The following is a 19,045-nucleotide window of genomic DNA, read 5'->3' on the forward strand; positions in this document are numbered from 1 at the left end:
TTATTTGCCCGAGTGTTACAATGCCTTGATGCTCCCAATGTCTCCAGAATCCATCCATACACAAGTTTGGGAAAAGTCCAGAATTCCATAGAGGAGTATGATGATTATACCTGGGAATTCCCATTGCTTTCTGCACTGATGCCCAAACCCCCACTATACCTTCGAGCAATTTATAGCGTGTTTTCTTATAATACCTTCTTTCCGTTCTCCTCAAGAGTACCCCAAATGCTTCGTTACCCAATGCCAGCTGAAATATGGATGGGATATCATCTTGGCCCCTTCCCTGTCCCGCCCCCCCCTAATCAAACCGTATTGCCATTTCTGTAAGGAGGCAGGACCAATGATAATTCCTAATATTTGGCATACCTAGCCCTCCCCTTTCCTGGGGTAAAGACATAAACCTATTTGATCTTCTAATCTTGCCGTATTGCCATAGGAATTTCATAAAAATGGCTTCAATTTCCTTTATTAGTTTATCCTCTATTTTAAATGGAATAGACCTGAATTTATACAAGATCTTGGGAAACATAGTCATTTTAATGACATTAGCCCTACCTATTATCGATAGATGTAGTGTATCCATCCTCTTTAAATCTTGTTTCATTGATTTCAAAAGTGGTGTAAAATTATCTCTTTGTGAATTGAGTGTTATACCGAGGTACACCACCGAATTAACATACCTAGCATCCCGTTTGATTATATTCTTGGAGCACAGAATTTGGGTCTTGGCCTCGTTTAATCGGTATCCTGAACATTTCCCAAACAGACTTGTCATAGTCACTATTTCCCTCATAGCAGACTCCGGGTCGTTCGTGATGACAGCTAGGTCATCCGCATATGCGAGCAGTTTTGTTTGAAATCCTTTTATGACTACAGGTTTTATCACCATGTTAGACATTATTTGTGTTATTAATGGGTCGATGTACAACGCAAATAAAATAGGGGAACAGGGACAGCCCTGCCGAGTTCCCCTCGTTATACTAATTTTTCCTGAGCTCCCCCCCATCAGCTGGATCCTAGCTGAAGGAGTAGAATAAATTGCCTGTATGGCCTGTCGGAACCTTGGTCCGAACCCCCTCTCCTCCAACACCTTCCACAAAAATGACCACCTTACCCGGTCAAATGCCTTTTCCGCATCGAGGAGGACCATCGCGGCCCCCTCCCCCCCGGCAGCACAGATGTCAAACACGGTAATCGCTCTTCTAATATGATCCGTCGTGCCTCTTCCTGGGATGAACCCATGCTGCCAGGACGAGACTAGAGCCGCGATGATCCTCCCAAAACGGGTGGCCAAGATCTTAGCATACAGTTTGTTGTCGGCATTGACTAGGGAAATAGGCCTATAGGACCCTAGATTTTCTTTGGGTTTGCCCTTTTTGTGGAACACCACGATATTGGTACTCATCCATGACTCCGGTATTTTGCCAGTTATCATAATCCCGTTAAATAAGTCTAGAAGAAGAGGGGATATTTCCTCCCGCAGACACTTATATATTTCAAGTGGTAGCCCATCCGGGCCCACCGCCTTTCCTAATGCCAAGCTTTGTAATCCTCCTATTACCTCATCCATAGTAATAGCCTGCTCGAGATCGTCCCTCTCTTGCTGACCCAGTCTTACACCTATACTTTCCCAGCTGTTAATTGGGGCATCTGTCAACACCTCCTCTTGATAATACCTTCTGAAGACCTCTAAGATTTCGGATGGTTCCTCATATACTCTCCCCTGTTCTTCTATTTTTGTAATTATATTTTTTGACGTGACCTGTTTGATACGCAGCGCTAGTGCCCTCCCGGCCTGTTCCCCTGTCTCACATAACCTGGTTCTCTGTGTATGGTATTCTGCCGCTGATTTTTTAGCCAATTGACTCTGTAATCCCACTTTAATAGTGTTGATCCTCTCGAGACTTTCCAATCCTTGCCGCCCCTGACATATATCCCTTTGATGCTGCACTTCTGCCTCACTCAATCTATTCAGTAATTGCTCCCTTTCCAACTTGATCCTTTTCCATTGCCTGTTGGTATAGCTAATGGTCTCCCCTCTTAACCCCGCCTTATAACTGTCCCATAATACCCCCCGGGAGGCACTGTATCTATTGGCATCAAAAAAGGCCTTTGAGCAGTTTTTAATATATTCTAAGTAGACACTGTCGGTTAAAAGTTTCCTGACAAAAGTCCATGGTCTAGGTCCTTTCGTAGGTCGATTAACATCCATTGTTATTACCAGGGGGTTATGATCAGACAATATCGTTGGAAGTTTGGAGATTTTAACCTTATTCAATTCAGTAGCTGATACGAAAAAGTAATCTAATTTACAGTATTTATTGAAGGGATGTGAGAAGTAGGTAAACCCAGTATCCCCTGCTTCTTTATTACCCCAGACATCTCTCAACCCATGTGACTGCAACAACGCGGATATGGCTCTATATACCCTGGGTTTGCGTCCAGTATATGGGATACCATTAGTAAAATCAGCCGATATATTGAAATCCCCACAAACTACTATTGGGGCTGGCCAATCTATCAATTCCTTCTCGATAAAATCGAAGGTCTCAGGATCATCCGAATTGGCTCCATAAATTGAACAGACAGTAAATCCCAAGTTCATTTCGCATACAGCCCACCTGCCGAGGGCATCTGCCTTACAACGCTTAATGCCCCCCCAGGCCCGCCTTCCCAATGATGGCTACCCCCCTTGTGGTAGACGTTTGAGAGGAGCATGACAGAATCTCAAACCCTTTTAACTTAAGCCAATGCTTTTTCTTCCATGGCAAGTGAGTCTCTTGTATCCCCAGGATGTCTATATCTATTATTTTAAGATATTCCTCAAATCTACCCCTCTTCTTCCAGTCGTTCAATCCATTAATGTTTATGGAGCCAATCTTAAGCTTAGGCATACTCCTGAACCAGACATTGCCCACTTCTCAAACGACAAAAAAACATATTAGATATATAATTGCAACACCTCTTTTTTCGTATTTTTACAATTGAATTTGTGTGTGAATTAGTGACACGTGCTCTTTTCTTTTGTGTTTACCCCCCCACATCCCACCCTTCCCCCCTCCCGCTCCGCCCTTACAACCACCGCCCCCCCCCCCTCACACTGGCCCCTCGGCCACCTCTGTGGGGTGCTCAGACTAGGTCTGTGCGTGTGATGGGAGCAGCGTCGCAGCGAGGACTCAATACATACTACTTGCTGGCCTTAATGGCCTTAGCCTCAGAGCTCATATTTACTAAAACCAAACAAAAAGTAACAAATAGCAAGCTTGACAATTCCATTCATTGCCTAGACCTTAAAAAGCATCCTTCCGAAACCGCCATCTTCTGCTATGTACTACCAATAGCATCATATCCCTTCATGTATAGGTATCTACAGGTACATTCTGATATCTGTCTATCCGTACACCCAGACCCTCCTTGAGAAAACAACAATTCCAAAATGAGATTATATGGAGTTCAGAAATTCCTTCGCCTTAATTTCTGACGAAAAATATAAAGTCTTCCCATGATGGATTATTTTGAGCTGGGCTGGGTTTATAAGATAGACTTTCTTGTCCTGGAAAGGCTTAATCAATTGGCGTAACCTCCAACGCCTTTCTACCGTCACATGGCAAAAATCAGGTCTAACAAAAAATGATAGCCCCTCGATTGTTCTCTTAGCGTCAGGTCTAGCCTTTTCCGCTATAGCCTGGCGCAAAATGAAGTTCCCCAAAAAAATCAAAATTGCCCTGGGTTTATCTCCTTCCCTTGGGTTTCGATTAATCTTAAACGGGGTTCTGTGCGCCCGCTGAATTTCTGACTCCCAACACCAGCTATCCATTTCAGGAAATGCTTTAGCAAATAATTTGACAATAAAGGCTCTCACATCACCCCCCTCCGAGCCTTCCGGAATCCCCAAGACCCTTAGATTGTTTCTCCTAAGCCTATTTTCAAGGTCCTCCAGTTTCCACTGTATGTCCTGGGCTTGTGCCCCATACGATTCCACCTTGCTGGTAGCGGCAGCAGATTCAGCCTCTGTGGAAACCACTCTTTCTTCAAGGTTCGACACTCTCACCTCTGTTATTTGACCTTGTTGTGGAACCACTGGCAGAGATGATTCCCCATGCGCCTGACATACATGGCATCCAAATGGGGGGACGTGAGAACAAGGTGGCGTTGTTTGCGGATGATCTTATTCTCTCCTTAACGCGCCCCCGGGAGTCCCTTCCGGCCCTCCACACTGCGCTGTGCCTTTTTGAACGCGCTTATGGCCTCAAAATTAATCATAGTAAGTCTTGGGCACTCAACTTAACCATCCCGCAGGAAGAAATCTCCCTCCTGAAGAGCCTGGTCCCATACCAATGGGCCGCCCACTCCATTCGCTTCCTCTGCCTCCAAGTGACCCCTCTCTCGACACGTGGACGCAAGCTAATTGGCGAGACTGCTGCAGGTCAGCGCTTGAAGATCTGATGCGGTGGTGGCCACTGCTGCTATCATGCCTGGGCCGACTCAATGCCATTAAAATGTCGGTCTTCCCAAAATCTTAATCTCTTTCAATGCCTCCCCACCCCCATTACATTACATTGTATATGTAGCCTCCAACGTGACCTCACAAACTTTATTTGGGTCTGGAAGAGACCCGGGTTCTCGCAGAAACTTCTGATGGCGCAGAGGGATGGGGGGGACTGGCATGTCCGAATCTAGTGGACTACTATTGGGCCGCACATGTTCGATACGTAGTGGAGTGGGTGGTCACAGAGGGTGAGAAGGGATGGCTACACATGGACCAAGCCGTGATGGGGCGAACTATCTGGGACCTTGCCTGGCACCACCGGGCGGCGCGCTCTAAGCGCGCCTATGTTGCGATACCCACGAAAACGGTCCTGGACATTTGGGATAAAGTAGCTGTGCGCACAGGCCTTACAACCTTTCCCTCGCCGCACACTCCGATAGAGGGGAATCCGTCCTTACCACCGGCATATTATACACAGGCTTTTGCCAAATGGTCACAAGGGGACTGCCGGGTTATAACGGACCTGTTTGAGCGGGGAGTGCTTAAATCCTTTGCTCAATGCAGGGAAGAGTTCCGAGTCCCGTTGACGGCAGGGCTACAATATGCCCAGCTGCGGCACTGGGTGTCTGCGGAGGACATGCATCAGGCAGCTACGCGGAACTTCACTCCCTTTGAGCGCCTGGCCCAGCATCCTATTGATTCCATAGGGCTAATATTCCGAATCTACCAGATTCTGCAACATCCACAGATACCGCCCTCACACCCCTATCAACACCGCTGGCGGGAAATGGTGGACGTGGATATTTCTCCCGCGCAGTGGAGTAGGCTGTGGCGAGACATTCCCAAAGTGTACTGTTATATTCCGCAACGGGAAAACGCTTATAAGATCATGACTCACTGGTACTACACACCCCAACGCCTTCACAGGATGTTCCCCTTGTCCTCCCCCTTATGCTAGAGATGCCGATCTGCGACGGGGGACTTCATTCACGTCTGGTGGGCTTGCCCATTGTTGACTATACTCTGGAAGGAGGTCCTCAGCCACATCAGGAGGGTGCTGGGGTTCCCGATGCCTGAGGATCCTAGTGTGGTCTTGTTGGGCATCAAACCTGCTGGCCTGAAGGCGCTCACCAGGAGTGATTGGATCTTGGTGCTTCAAATATTAGGAGCCGTTAAGCAACTTATTGCTCTGTATTGGAAAAAACCTGAGGCCCCTCCAATCGCTTCCTGGTTTGTGCGTTTATGGCATGTTGCCACTATGGAGCTCTTGACAGCGCGACTGCAAGCACGCGATACACGCTTTAAGGCTGTTTGGCAACCTTTAATTAAGTACCTATGCACGGTTGAACATGCCCGCCATACTGAGAACGCTGCTTCTTTTTATGGATGCTGTTATTCCCTCGTATCCAAGCAGATTGATACCCTAGCCGCTCTCCTGCGCTGTGACTCCACCATAGCCGCCATGGAAATGGCCTTCACACCCTGCTCTCTCATCCCCAGCGCACACTGCTATTACTCTTCCTGCACGGTCTCTCCTCCTCCCCTTCGTTCATCTCCTATCGTCTGTCCTTTCTCTTCTATTCTCTCCGCTGCTCTGCGGGTTCTAGGGCACTGTTGGGCCGAATGTTGATTCTGGGCGTGTTGCCCGTCTGTTACAAGGGTGGACACTAGGGGTCCCCCACATGGGACCAGACTATGCCATTATATGCACTACAGAACGCGGCCGGCCCCTTGTGGGTTGTAGGCGTAACGCTGTGTATCCTCTCACCTCTTCTATTGAGTATTAGCGAATTGGATGTAATTTGTGAGCACGCGGCCGGCCTTGGATAGGGTTGTAGGCGTAACGCTGTGTACCTCTGGTCCTGTGGTGTGCAATCCTTTTTTTCTCTTTTGAAAATGAAAACCGATTTGAAATAAAAAAAGATCGTAAATAAAATACCTCCCCCTCGGGCATCCCATACTTCCTCCAAAGATCTTGGAACCCCTTCATACCTCTGCCTGATTAGACATCACCGAAGGAGCTGATCCCAATGAAGACCCATTTCTGGAAACCGTAGAGCCCCAGAGTCTAGGGCAGAGCCCAGGATTGCAACTGCGAGATGCTGCCTGTGAGAGTCCAATCCATCGTATCCAATTTAGAGCCTCATCCAATGCTTGAAGTTCCACCCTAATAATTGACGGCTGGTGTACTCTGCTTTTTTGTCCCTACAGGGCCACAACGTGCCTTCCTGGCCCCATCAGTTTCCTATCCCCCTTATATAGGGTTCATTCAGATCAGTGACTACCCAATCATTTAATAATACCAGTTGGCTAGCCCAGTGATAAAGGGGATCAGGAAGTGCAATTCTCCCCTCATATATCCCTCTGGTAAGCATGTTCAGAGCTATCCTTGTGAAGGCATAACTCCTGAGGAGTGGCCTTAGTTCACCTTCCACAGTTTTGAAGACGCTACCTGGGATGGCAAGTGGTGTATTCTGTAGTGCATACAAATCCAGGTAAAATAATCATTTTGTACAGGGCCACTCGGCTCAGCAGTGAGAGTGGCAGCCTCCACCAGCTCGCAGCATCCGCTTTAAATTTTTCTAGGATGCCATAAAGGGTATTGCTGATGATTTCCATGTGTGAGCGGGTGATATAGAGCCCCAGATATTAAAAGCTCTTTTTGGAGTTCAGTGGGTGTCCCCCAGCCCCCCTCTTGCCCGATAGGCTGGATGCTGCTGCATTCCATGAGAGAATAGATGACCAATTTTTCCCAGTACACGCAGAATCCACTATATTTTCAAAAGCAATGCTTAACTTGCGTTACCCTGACGATGGAAAGTTTTGGGTTAGATGTGCATATTAGGATATCGTCTGCAACAGTGAGATTTTCTCCACCCACTCCATATACCATGCAGGCCACTGATAAGGCGATCCCATCTCACCCAACATGCCAGGGGCACCATTGCTAGGGCCAATGGCATAGGCAATAGCTGACAGCTCTGTCTAGACCCTTTCTGCACTGAGAAAGTTAGGGAATATTTTTCTATTCATCCTTAAGAATGCCAGGGGGCTATATTGGAGTAGTTCACCCATTGCGGATATTGCTGGCCAATGTTAATTTTTTCTAGGACCTGAAGAGTTGGGGCCATTCTAATGAATCAAATATGTTAGACACATCTAAGGAGATAACCACAGCATGCTTAATAACATCAACTGTCCTAGCAAGGCACCCAAATAGAAGGAGGTTCAATCTGGTACGCTTTCCAGACATAAACCCTGACTGGCCAGGGTGTACAGAACAGTTATTACTCATGACCGGTGATTCACGAGCACCTTGGTCAAAACTTTCACCTCCACATTTAGGAGAGAGATGGTCTGAAAGGAGCTACGTAGGTCCACTGGCTTACTTGCAGTATGGATGACTACAACCGGGGCAGAAAATGCGTCCCCTGCCGTACAGTCTTACTTCAGTGCTTCCTCGTACATCTGGTGGAGGTGGCAGGAGACACAGCCTTTGAGGCACTCATAAACTTCTATAGGCAGGCCGTCTGTGTTGGGGTGCCTATCCAGGCAGCAGCACACCAAGGGCATGCTGTATCTACTTAACATTGACCGGTGTATCGAGTGATGTGCCATTGGTGTCCTGGAGTGGGATGTCATAGAGGAAGGCTTGTATCTCCTTTGTTGTACAGGTCATTTTCGAAGTATACAATCCAGCAAAGCGGCGTGCAAACTCCTCCATGATGCAGCCATTACCTGTGACTGGCCCCTGGTTCTCAGTTTGATCTTCCTCAACTTATCTCTCCGCTTCCTCCCTCTTGCCCATCCATGCCAACAACTTCCCGGCCTTTTTTCCCACCTCATTGATCCTTTGCTACCCAGCGAAACAATATTTAGTTGCTCCATCGGTAGCAAGGTCATGGTATACCCTACGGGAAACTTCATTACGTTGGTGTATATTCTAGATTGATTTAAATATATTTAGCCTTTTCCAGCTGAAGGAGGTGGTCTTCATCCTGTTTCATTCGCCTCCACCCCTCCTTACGCTTAGTGTCACCAAGGATATTACCTGACCTCTTAAAACAGTTTGTTTACCACTGGATCCTACCATATGCTCATTGTCAGTGAAGTAATGATCCACGGTTTGGCATAATTCGTCTGCAACTCACCTCTGTTTCAGGTGCCACAAGTCCATTCACCTGCCCCTATAGGCTCCCCTATCTATGCACAACTAACTTCATGCAGAGAGGTAAGTAATCTGAAACTTCCTGGGCCAGGAAACGTGAGGGAAGTAGGAGCCTTGCATGAATATTCAAATTGGAATTGCCTGTTTATTTTTTAATCTAAGAACTACCGGAATGACTACAAAGGCGTGTTGACTGGACTCCTGATCAGAACCTCTGGGACAAAATGGACTCCTACCATTTTGAACCCGCATCTGGGCCCAGCATTAGTGAGTCCCAATCCTCCACGTAGTGCGTCCCCTATCCTAGACCCTTGTGAGTGGTGCAAAAGAGACCCGGATAGCCAAAATCCAAAACTTTCTGCCTTAGAAAATTGTTGACTAAAAACTGCTCTGACAATGAGGAGACCTGGACCAACCTGCTTGTCTGTCAGCACCAGCGCATCGCCAGTCGGCCTGACTTAGCAGCTGCTTTCTATGTTCTTCTCAACATTACCAAATCCTGTTCAGTACACTGCAGAAGGGTGTCTGGCCTCATACAGCCTCCAGATTCGTCTCTCTGACCTATTATTTTCAGTCTTTAAGTTAGTAACAGCCTCACCTTCATGGCATAAGGCACACATGGGTTGCCACCTCACAAGCCATGCCTGCAATCTCCCTCCTACTCACTCCCCACCCCGTTGTGAATATTCCTCAGGCGCCAGTCTCAGTGCAGAAACTTTCAACCAATACTCCAGTGCGCCGGTAAGTGGTGCCATGCCTCTTTGCGCTGATTTAGTTAGTCTCAGAAAGGGACAAACATAGTTGCAAATAACCACAACCAATATTTGCTGACTTGTGTTCCTTCTTGCTATCGATCCAGAGCTTTTACTTAGTCTCCTATGTGTTGAAAACACGTCTGTGATGGACCTTCATTAAGTTTGCCTTTGGTGCTTAGGGTCAGAGCATGAATTCAGGTCCTGTGATGACGGCATTAAGATGAAACTTAAGGCCATACTGGGCCATAAGGCCAAACTTTACGTCACCGAACACAAGAAGACTTTGACATGACCTGTTAAAGTTGGAAGGTGGATACCGTTCCTAAAGCCGTTCCAGCTGCAGATCATGGTTGCAGTGGAAGACTGGGTAAGTCTCTGAAAAACCATAAGAAGTTGAAGCTAGAACCAGTCCCTCCCTGCCACTATCAGACTTAAGAGAGGGTGCAAGGGTGTCAAGGTGCCTACAGGTGTCTCTTGATCTTCATCTGAGCTGATTCAGCAAACCCCTGCAGTGTTTTTGTGTTCATCCAACCAGAGTTAAAGCTGGAACAACTGCGTTAGCTTGCTGAGTTCTGGTCCACGACATCTGGCAGGCAGAACCATGGGCCTCTTTGCACACATTCACAAAGCACTACTGCCTAGACAACCAGGTCTTTAGAGACGCGCATATTGGCGGTTAATTTCTGCTGGACTTCCTCATATGAAATTGGTCCACAGACATACCTCCTGACAAGTATTGCTTTGGTATCTATTCTAAGGAAAGGAATCTGCGACTAGAAGTCTGTATCAGTTGAATAAGTTACATTTGGTAACACCTTATCTGATAGAGACTCTTATCTAGCCGCAGACTTCTTACCATCCCATCCATCCTCCCCGCTCTGCGAATTGATTTCTAGGGACTGGGATTTACCCTTTTCGGGCCATAGTTTTCCATGCTAGTGGTCAGTGTTCGTTGTGGCTCAGCGCTCCAGGCATGAAAAGTTATGAAAAGAAACTGTCGTCAGTGCACTGGGGTGGCATGTGTATAGGCCTGAGCACATCACATCAGGCCCGGCCGACGACAGTCACGTAGGGGTATTGCTTATTAAAGAAATTCTGCCTCCAGTCTGACACCTGACGATAATTCTAAGGCAAGGAATCTGTGACTAGATAGTTTCTAACAGATAAGGTGTTAATGAAGGTAAGTAACTTTTCTTTACCTTCTTGTACCATTAAAAGCCTTATGTTCTTTGTGAATCACTGTAAAAGACCTCAGTGGTGGAGGTACTCTTTCAGGTATTCCAGCTCAGATTTATGAGAGTTTTTTTATCCTATTCAGTGCCTGAAGTGTGTTAGTTTCATAGGTAACACAATGTAAAAGCTATCATGTCTGCACGTTAAAATATGAGGTTTTAATACCATGATATTTGTTGACCATTTCTTTTGGAAGTGTTACCTATGTAAATGTATGCAAACATCTTGTGGTTAATGCTTTTTTTTTTGTATTAAACCTAGGCCAAGTTGGAAAGAAAGACTGGACTTGGGCTGAGCTTACTCTAAATAAGCAAACAGAAGTGACTGTGTGCTTGCTCTACAATCCTGGTGAATTCTATTGTCAGGTCTACAGAGAAGAAGGTACATTTTACTTTTGACAGAGTTCAAGTGTATTATGAAAGTATTCTTGGTTTTCTTTCATTTGTGCAATTAAAAAGTTATATTTGGATATATAACGGGCCAACTCAACGTTGGCTGTTTATATGTGTTGGACTTGGCCCTTCTGGCAGGTTCACCCCTTTGCTTTCTTGGTGTTAGTTGTTTTTGGCTTCTGCACACTTTCACTGTGTCCCAGTGTAAAGTGCGTGCGCAGTCTGAGTGCATGTTGTGAGATTGACCTGCCCTCCCATAGGAATGCATGGGGAATGTATGTGTCCATGGTAGTTCCTGATATGTGGAGAGTCCAGGGTCGAGTTTGGTATGTGCGGACTCGTGTGATTAAATGCTGCGCGATGATGTGTGCGGCGTTAATGTGTCTGGTGTGGAAGTGCCACTTCTAGAAGTTGGCATGTCTGTTTAATAAAGGTGAAATGACTGTCTGGCTTGTGATTGGATGGAGCTGGCTGGTGTGCCTGGCTCCAGGAAGTCAGGATGGATCTGTCCCGGTGGTGAGCGGAGAGATCTGCATGTAGGTGGCAGGGAGGGGTACACCTGGGACCTGAATAGGGCTGGGCCTTCCCTACACAATTATGGCTCCGCCCCCTGCGGTGCGACTGATGACCCTAGCCTGTCTAGTGAATGGGAAGAGGGGCTGAGCACAACAGAGTGCTCCAAAACCATCTTTAACTGTTTTTTCCCTTAACCCTGCAGCCTAGACAAAGGATTTAGGTGTATAAAAAGGGGCTGTGACCCCTTGCAAAATGTTCTGTTCCTGATCCAAGCTTGAGGAGGGCCTACTGCTGCTGGGCACCAGGAGGTCTGCCACTGGGGACTGCCTCCCTGCCTGGAGGGCCCTGTGAGCTGGCCCTTGGACCCAGCCTTTGCCTCACCTGCCTTTCTAAAGGACTTGCCCTGGACTTTTGCGCATCTAGCGCCTGGGAGCGCTTGGTTATGGTGCTGGGGAGCACTCTGCTTCCCTGAGCAGCGCTTCCTCTTTTGAACAGCAGCACGGAGCTGCGATTCCAGTCCTGAGGGATTCCCCGGTGTGGGGATCCCACTTTGCTGATTTTCGAAGCAGGTGCCCACCCTGCATATGGCCCCGCAATTTTGCCAGTTAATGGTCCTAGCGGGTGCCCACCCCGCCAGGGACCTTGTGCCCGTGTGTTTTTTTTATATAGGGACTCTGTTTTAAACCGGGTGCCTACCCCGTGTCGAACCGCCACGGCCTGAGCTGCGGAAGAATTACCTCCGAGCCGCTGCCTAGCGCGACCTGGAAGTTCTGTTCCAAAACCGGAAGCTGACGGGAGCCCACCCCGCGCTCCGGTGCGAGAGGGAAGAGAAAGGAGGACGCCAGCGCCGGCTCGAGCAGGGCTCCCCTGAGGAACGGGAGAGCCCCGCCTGCCGCATGGTGAGCGGTGCCGGGAATCAGCGGCAGAAGTCAGCCCGCACACGCCCCAGGAGCAGCGCCGGCAAAGGAGAGCCCCGCGCTGCTCAAAGGAGAAAGACCCGTCCAGAGGACCTCCAGAGGAGTCCCGCGAGACCGGTGAGTGCGGGCGTCTCGAGGCAGGAGCTCGCCCCAACGTGTGGGGACATTTGGTTAGTTAGAGCCCACGAGGCTCCACCTGCAAAGGGGGCATTTTGATATTTTGAGTCCCCCGAGCGGGACTCCAACGAAGGCGGTAGTTGTTCAGAGCCCCGTGGCTCCATCGTAAGTAGCGGCATTGTTGTTTAGAGCCCACGAGGCTCCACCTGTGCGGGGGCATTTTGTCTCAGAGCCCCCGAGGCTCCAACATCGTTTGGGGGCATTGCAGAGGGTAGAGCGGCCCCGGTGGGCAGCGGGCCGCTCCCCCAGCGGGCTGCATTGTTTCTCCAGCCCACGAGGCTCAACGGGGGCATTCCGTTTTTAGTGCCCACAGGAGAGCCAGGAGGCACGCCGGTGCCAGGCTCAGTTCCAGCTGCCCAGCACTTAGTGGGCAGCTGCTTCGTTTAGGCCAGGAACCTTTGCGCAATTCTTTAGCTGCCTGCGCAGCCAGCCCAGACATTCTGGACATTGGGCTTGTGGGCCCCTGAGAGGTCAGGTTGGCCTGGGGCTAGTTCTGTGTACTTTTTGGTGCAAATGTGAAACTTACCTAATGTGATTTATGCAATGCTTTTCGCCCATACCTCTAAATGTATTTTTCCTGCCTAGGAGGTTGTTGTTCCTAGTATAGTTATACTAGTGAGGTTGTGTCCCTGCGTGATATATGCCTAAGGCGGTTAGGGTTGCGTAGTGTGTACCTACCTTGTACCAGTGGTTACTGGTTGTGTGCTACATTTGTTATTTGGTGCTACAATTATTCCTACAAAGTGCTAGTTCTACCAAGTGCTATTCATGACAGTGGTCCATGTGGCCCTGTCCTATGTATATATAATCCCCTGTAAATATTGCCCAGTGCCAGTGGCACGGTGTAAATTGTGTGTTTATTATCTAATGTGTTTGGTATAATACAAAGGCAATTTTTATATATAACCTTGTGTGGAGTTCCTTTTGTGTGGGGCCTGGGAAGTTGTTGCTGGTGGGTGCGTGCGCAAATACTTAACTTACATTGCCTCCGGGATAAGCCTTACTGCTCGTGTCACGTTACCTAGAGGGTGAGCAGGGGTTATATTTGGCGTGTAACTCCCTTGCCCCGACTAGAGTGGTGGTTTCTGCCTGGCTTTGGCGCAAGCCTCAGCCAACCGGAAATCCCATTTCTTTTTTTTTTTTTTGAAAACCTTTATTGATATCAAAAGAAGACAAATCGAGGCCCACAACCAAGCCGGCCGGCCGCAGTGTACAAAACAGTCAGGAGTCATCAGGCAAATAGTACATAATCAATCAATACAAAGCAGAGGCCGTATAATCGCAATAGGGGAAAAGAAATACAGAAACTAAAGGGCTAAAACACAGGAGTAAAGAAGGCTTAATTTTACAATAAGGGGAGAGGACATATGACAGGCACAATTGCAATACGGAGGCATCCGATATCCCGTAATCAACCTCAACATTAAGAAGGGGGCGTGGGGCAAAATATCAGGGGGACAACACAATGCATTCAAGAAATCAGGATATGTGAGATACAGTCAACCCCTGAGCGTTATCCTCGTAACACGCCCGCCACCCGGGACACTACCAAGCCAGAACAGTGGGATCGGAAGACAATGCATGAAAACCCGCCCGTCACAGTACCCTCTGGGACGCAGGAAGGAAAAAAGGGAAGGGGGACTAGGTAGGGGGGGGGGAAGAGGAAGGGAAAGGAAAATGGCGGGAAGAAAAACCAAACAATAAAAGGGAATAGGGAAATATGAAAAAAGAAAGGTAAAAGACACGCCGACACGGCACCCCATGGTGAGAGGACAGGAGACAAAAGGATTAACGGCCCAAGTGGGGCATGGCAATCGGATGAAAAGACAGCCAAAATGTAGCAGGAGGAGTAACGACGCCATACCCCCACCCGAAACACACCATAGGAGGTCGGGACAGACGCGGCCTCACGAAAAAGATATACAAAAGGGCCATAGAACCAGAAGACAAACAAAAAAATAGGACCCAACCCACCCGTCCCACCCTGCACCCCTGTAGAAGGCTACGGCCTACCCTTCAAACAGCGTGCCTGTCGCCCTAAACCAGAACCCGAAATATAGCAAGGCGAAAGAATGAAAACCGAGACAAAAAGACCACAAAAGCGGAGAAAGAAAACAGGAGGGAGGAGCAGAAGAGCTATAATACAAACGATAGGCCACAGCCCTCCGCCCAACCGGACAAGTACAATCAGAAAAACAGACCAGGATGACACCCCATCACGCGCCACAAAATATTAGGAGAAGGGGACCTCCCACCCCTCTACAATCAAAGACAATTGTGCAACGAAATCGCATACCGAGAATCAAGCAGAAGTCGTACATTTCACCCCCAACCCTTCCGAGCGACAAACTCCACCCACCACATGGCAATGTACAACCACATACTAAATACGAAATCAGCATATAATCGAGTGGAATGGAGACTAGCATAGCTACGTGGGGAGTAGATAGATCGACAAGTGAGCAATAGTTCAAACTGAAAGTATCGATGCATCAACAATCGAAGCACGAGCCATGAGAAACAGGAGTTCAGTTGCGCCACTGGAGCGGGCGAGGTGGTCCCATTTTTAAACACAGGCAAAGTCATCGAAGCAGGCACAGGAGGAAGTCCACCCATAATTCCAGGCAACAATGTCGAACAGGGTCGCAGTACAGCATCCGAGTCCCCGGGGTCCGAACCTTGAAAAGCAGGGCGCCCCAAAGTCACCAGCACATTACACGATCTTCGATCAGCGGTGGAGACACTCAGGTCAATCGAGGGGGGTGAGGCAATGGAGGCATCTAAACAAGAGGGCGACAAGAAGAAACGGCCGCCCAAAATGGCGGCGGATCGTGGCGGACCCACCGAGACGCCCAGGGCCAGGGAAGCGTACAGGGATCTGAGGGCTTCCAGGATATCTCTGACTGTCGGCTCACGCCCACCAGATCCGATCCCCACACAATCAGGCAACTCGGGCCCGCCGCCACAAGGTGACTCTCGATCCAGAGGGCCGGCCGCCATTTCGTGAATCAGCCCAATCGCCGCCCTCGAGGACCCCCGGAAATAACAGTTCTCAAATGTAGGACTTTACAAGCGCCGGGGGTCCCAGCAAGGGCGGCTTCGATGCCAAAAGGATGTCCGCCCAAAACGGGTCTCCGCCCGCACCAGCACCGGTGCCCCAAACAAGCGGAGTCCGGGCCTCGAGGACCAGGGCCGCCGGACAAAGCAGCGGCGGGGGGAGACCCCCTCTCAGAATCAGGTCCCGGGGCTTCTCACCCACGTCTGCCACGCGACCAGCAGGGCAGGTCCGGGTCAGGATCGCCGGGATCTTCGCACATCGGCTCCCAACACTGGTTCTCGCTCTCGGCCGGGGCCGAGAGCCGTCGGATCCCACCGGCCAGGTCCCGGTCCAAGTCTCGCAGAGGCCCCGATCTCTCGGAGGCCGGAACTCCGGAGCCACTGCACGTCAAGACCCCGGGGTCAGATGGTAAGTACAAACAAGCCGTAATGTTTCCAATTCCCCAAAAGTGTGCCGTCCCGGGACAGGATAAAAGACAGGATAGGCAGTCAGGATGGAGGGCTGCGGGAGCCGAGCTAAAAGGCGACCATCACGGCCGCGAGCTAGGCTCCTCTCGGAAATCCCATTTCTAACAATATGTGTAACAGTATTATGTGAATTTATATGGATGTTGTGAAGAGAAATTGCTAGTGGTGCTTTACTTCTCTAACCAGTGAGTGGAAACCACACAAAGTAAGTTGTTCATACTAGCAAAAATTGGAAGTGAACCAAAGCGCAACTGAAGAGTCTTGACTTTTAGGTGATGCCATTTAGCCAGACTTGATCTGAAGAATTGTTTCAGAAATGCTTCTATTCTGGTATAGGTGGCATCCTAGGGCCCTGCTGTAACTCCATACCGTTCTGAAATTAACATGGCAGAACAATTTGTAAGCACTACCCTGTATGCTGATTTCGGTTTGTATCTTTCTCCATCCATGCCCTCAGATGTGCAGCATGAAACAAATTGTCTGAGAAAGTGTACTGATGCCTAACATCCCATCAGACCTCACTGTCAAGGCAGTAGATCACCATGAACGTCTGCATCCATGTCCATGTTGTAGACTGGCAGATGTCAAAGTTAAGCACCTCTAGCACCAAAGCTATTGTAGCAGCTTTGGTCCTATTGTAATGGGTCTGCGGGCTCCGGGGGGGGGCTGTTTCTTGGTCAGCTTGTATCAGATTTTGATGCAGAGACTATCCAGCTTGATAATTTCCTTTTCTGTCCTGCCTTTACTTTCTTCAGAAAGTCCCACAGAAAAACGGATCATTCACGTGATGGTGATTTGTGGGCTCAATATTGAAGCTTAGCACCCTCTTATGGTCAAGGTCTTGGAGTTTCTATTCCTCCTTTGAATGGTGAGGCGGAGTAAATAAAGCTGGCAGAGTGGTTGATTGGCGAACATGGTAGAGAGTCACAACCTTTGTTAGGAATGCTGCCTAGGTCATCAGTATCAATTCATCCAGAAAGTTGTTGGAATTGAGTGGTCGGACCAAAAGTGCATGCAGTTCACTGCTGCAGCACATAAATGTAATTGCAATTAGTAAGACTCTTTTTAGTGCTAAGCGCCTTAAGGAACAGCTGCGCACAGGCTCAAACTGTATGCTCATGAGAAATGTCAAGACCAAGTTCTGGTCCCATTGAGACATAGCAAATTATCGTGTGAGGAAACTTGAGCCAATATGAAACTCCCACAACCAATGACTCAAACATAGATAGTTGATCAGGTACACACAGAAGGACCAACAAATACCCTTTCACTGTGGACACTGAAAGACCTTGGTGTGTGGAGTAATGAAATAAACAAAAAACAGTGGAAAGTTTGTCATTCAAGGAGGCAGCATTTCAAGCATTAAATTGAGAGACATTTTTCCCAATGCAAAGTATAGATCAAGTTCTTGGAAAGGCTTCTGGTCGTAAGGATGACAAAACCCACCTTGTTTGGCGTGTCAAAAGCATTCATTTGGTGGCACTTGATCTGCACACATGAAGGTGTAGATTGTGGATCTCCCGCTGTAGGACCATCCATGCTGCTCCAACAGTAGATCTCTTCAATAATCTAAAGGGGAAGCACTCTACAATCAATTCAATATATGTTTTCACATTAATCAATCACATATTACATGAACCATGTTGGCACACGTCTATAAAGTTGAGGTATAGTCATCCATCCATATGAAACGTACAATGAGGAAAATGATATGTTAATGATTAAAATATCTGTAATTTCTTCATATAAAATACAGTGCCAGTTCAGCTAACTTGTTACGTCCCCATGTGGGACTTCATCAGGTATTGTGTTAATTCTTTTCATTGATAGTAACTGTCAATAAACAGTTTGCCCACTGATGTTTCTTAAATTGTGAAAAATCCCTGTACTTCATTCATGTTGGTACATCCATCTGCCATCCATTGGACAGCAATGTAGATCCTCTTATAGTGAAGTTAGATTGGAGGGGTCAAAAGCTCTGGGTACCACTTTTTTATTCTCCAGTCCTAAGTGATGACAACGGTGGAAGGCCTACAAGAGTCTGCCCTTCTATTTGCAATGCATCTCCTAATGAATGCCTTGGAAGAAACTCCTACTTGCAGAATTGTTGACACTTTGCATTCTTGGCAGTGGTGTAAAGATCTGGTCAGGGCGTTCCCCATTGGTCAACGACACTCAGCCTAACCTCGGGATGGAGACGCCACCAGTAGTCTGCCAGATACACCTCCTCAGTTATCCATTCTTACATTCAATGACACCGCTAGTTTGTTAGTGACCAGGAAAATGTTCTGCTGGTCCAACCATCTCCAAAGCCATAGAGCCTCCTGGTACAGGATCAAGGATCCCACTTCATCCACTGTGTTGCAGTACCACAAAGTGGGCGTGTTGTGTGGTCTGTGAGGACCTGCACCCTTCTTCCTTTGATGAATTGCAGGAAGGTATTCGTGCCAGACGGATCACCTGAAGCTGCAGGAGATTGATGTGGAGCTGGTTCTCTGCCAGAGCCCAGGGTCATCTCACCTTCAGGCGGCGTCCTAACTCAAAAGCGACGAGCCCATCACCACAGTAAACTGTGGCTAGTGGGAGAGAATGGGCTGCTGCATGTCAGGTTGGTAAATATTCCTCCTTTGGGATCATAATCAGTCACCGACAGCCTTGATATTGAGACAATCGAAGAAGAGGAAGGATGTGAAGAAGGTCGACCGTGCAGCAGTGAAGAATCCAGACAACAACTGACTTATCCCCAGCCCTACTGGCTTCTCTGCAGCCCTTGAAGATACCTGATCCGCTAAGACACTCATTCTGCGTCATCAGCGACCTCCAGAACCCTGGGAGGACTGCCTGCCTACCCCACAGCAGCCCTGTTTACCTTT

General features: G+C 48.3%; 1 protein-coding gene across 2 annotated transcripts in view; it reads left to right on the top strand.

The window, feature by feature from the left end:
- Positions 1 to 19,045, top strand: part of TDRD1 (tudor domain containing 1) — a 2,637,228-nt gene that overhangs the window by 1,325,973 nt on the left and 1,292,210 nt on the right. For both annotated transcript variants that reach the window (XM_078643866.1, XM_078643867.1), the window contains exon 16: positions 10,907 to 11,026. In XM_078643866.1, coding sequence (XP_078499992.1) covers positions 10,907 to 11,026 — 120 coding nt within the window. The remainder of the gene's footprint in view (positions 1 to 10,906; positions 11,027 to 19,045) is intronic.

This window comes from Lissotriton helveticus, chromosome 5_1 (genome assembly GCF_964261635.1).
Source record: "Lissotriton helveticus chromosome 5_1, aLisHel1.1, whole genome shotgun sequence".
In the NCBI taxonomy this organism is placed as follows: Eukaryota; Metazoa; Chordata; class Amphibia; order Caudata; family Salamandridae; genus Lissotriton; species Lissotriton helveticus.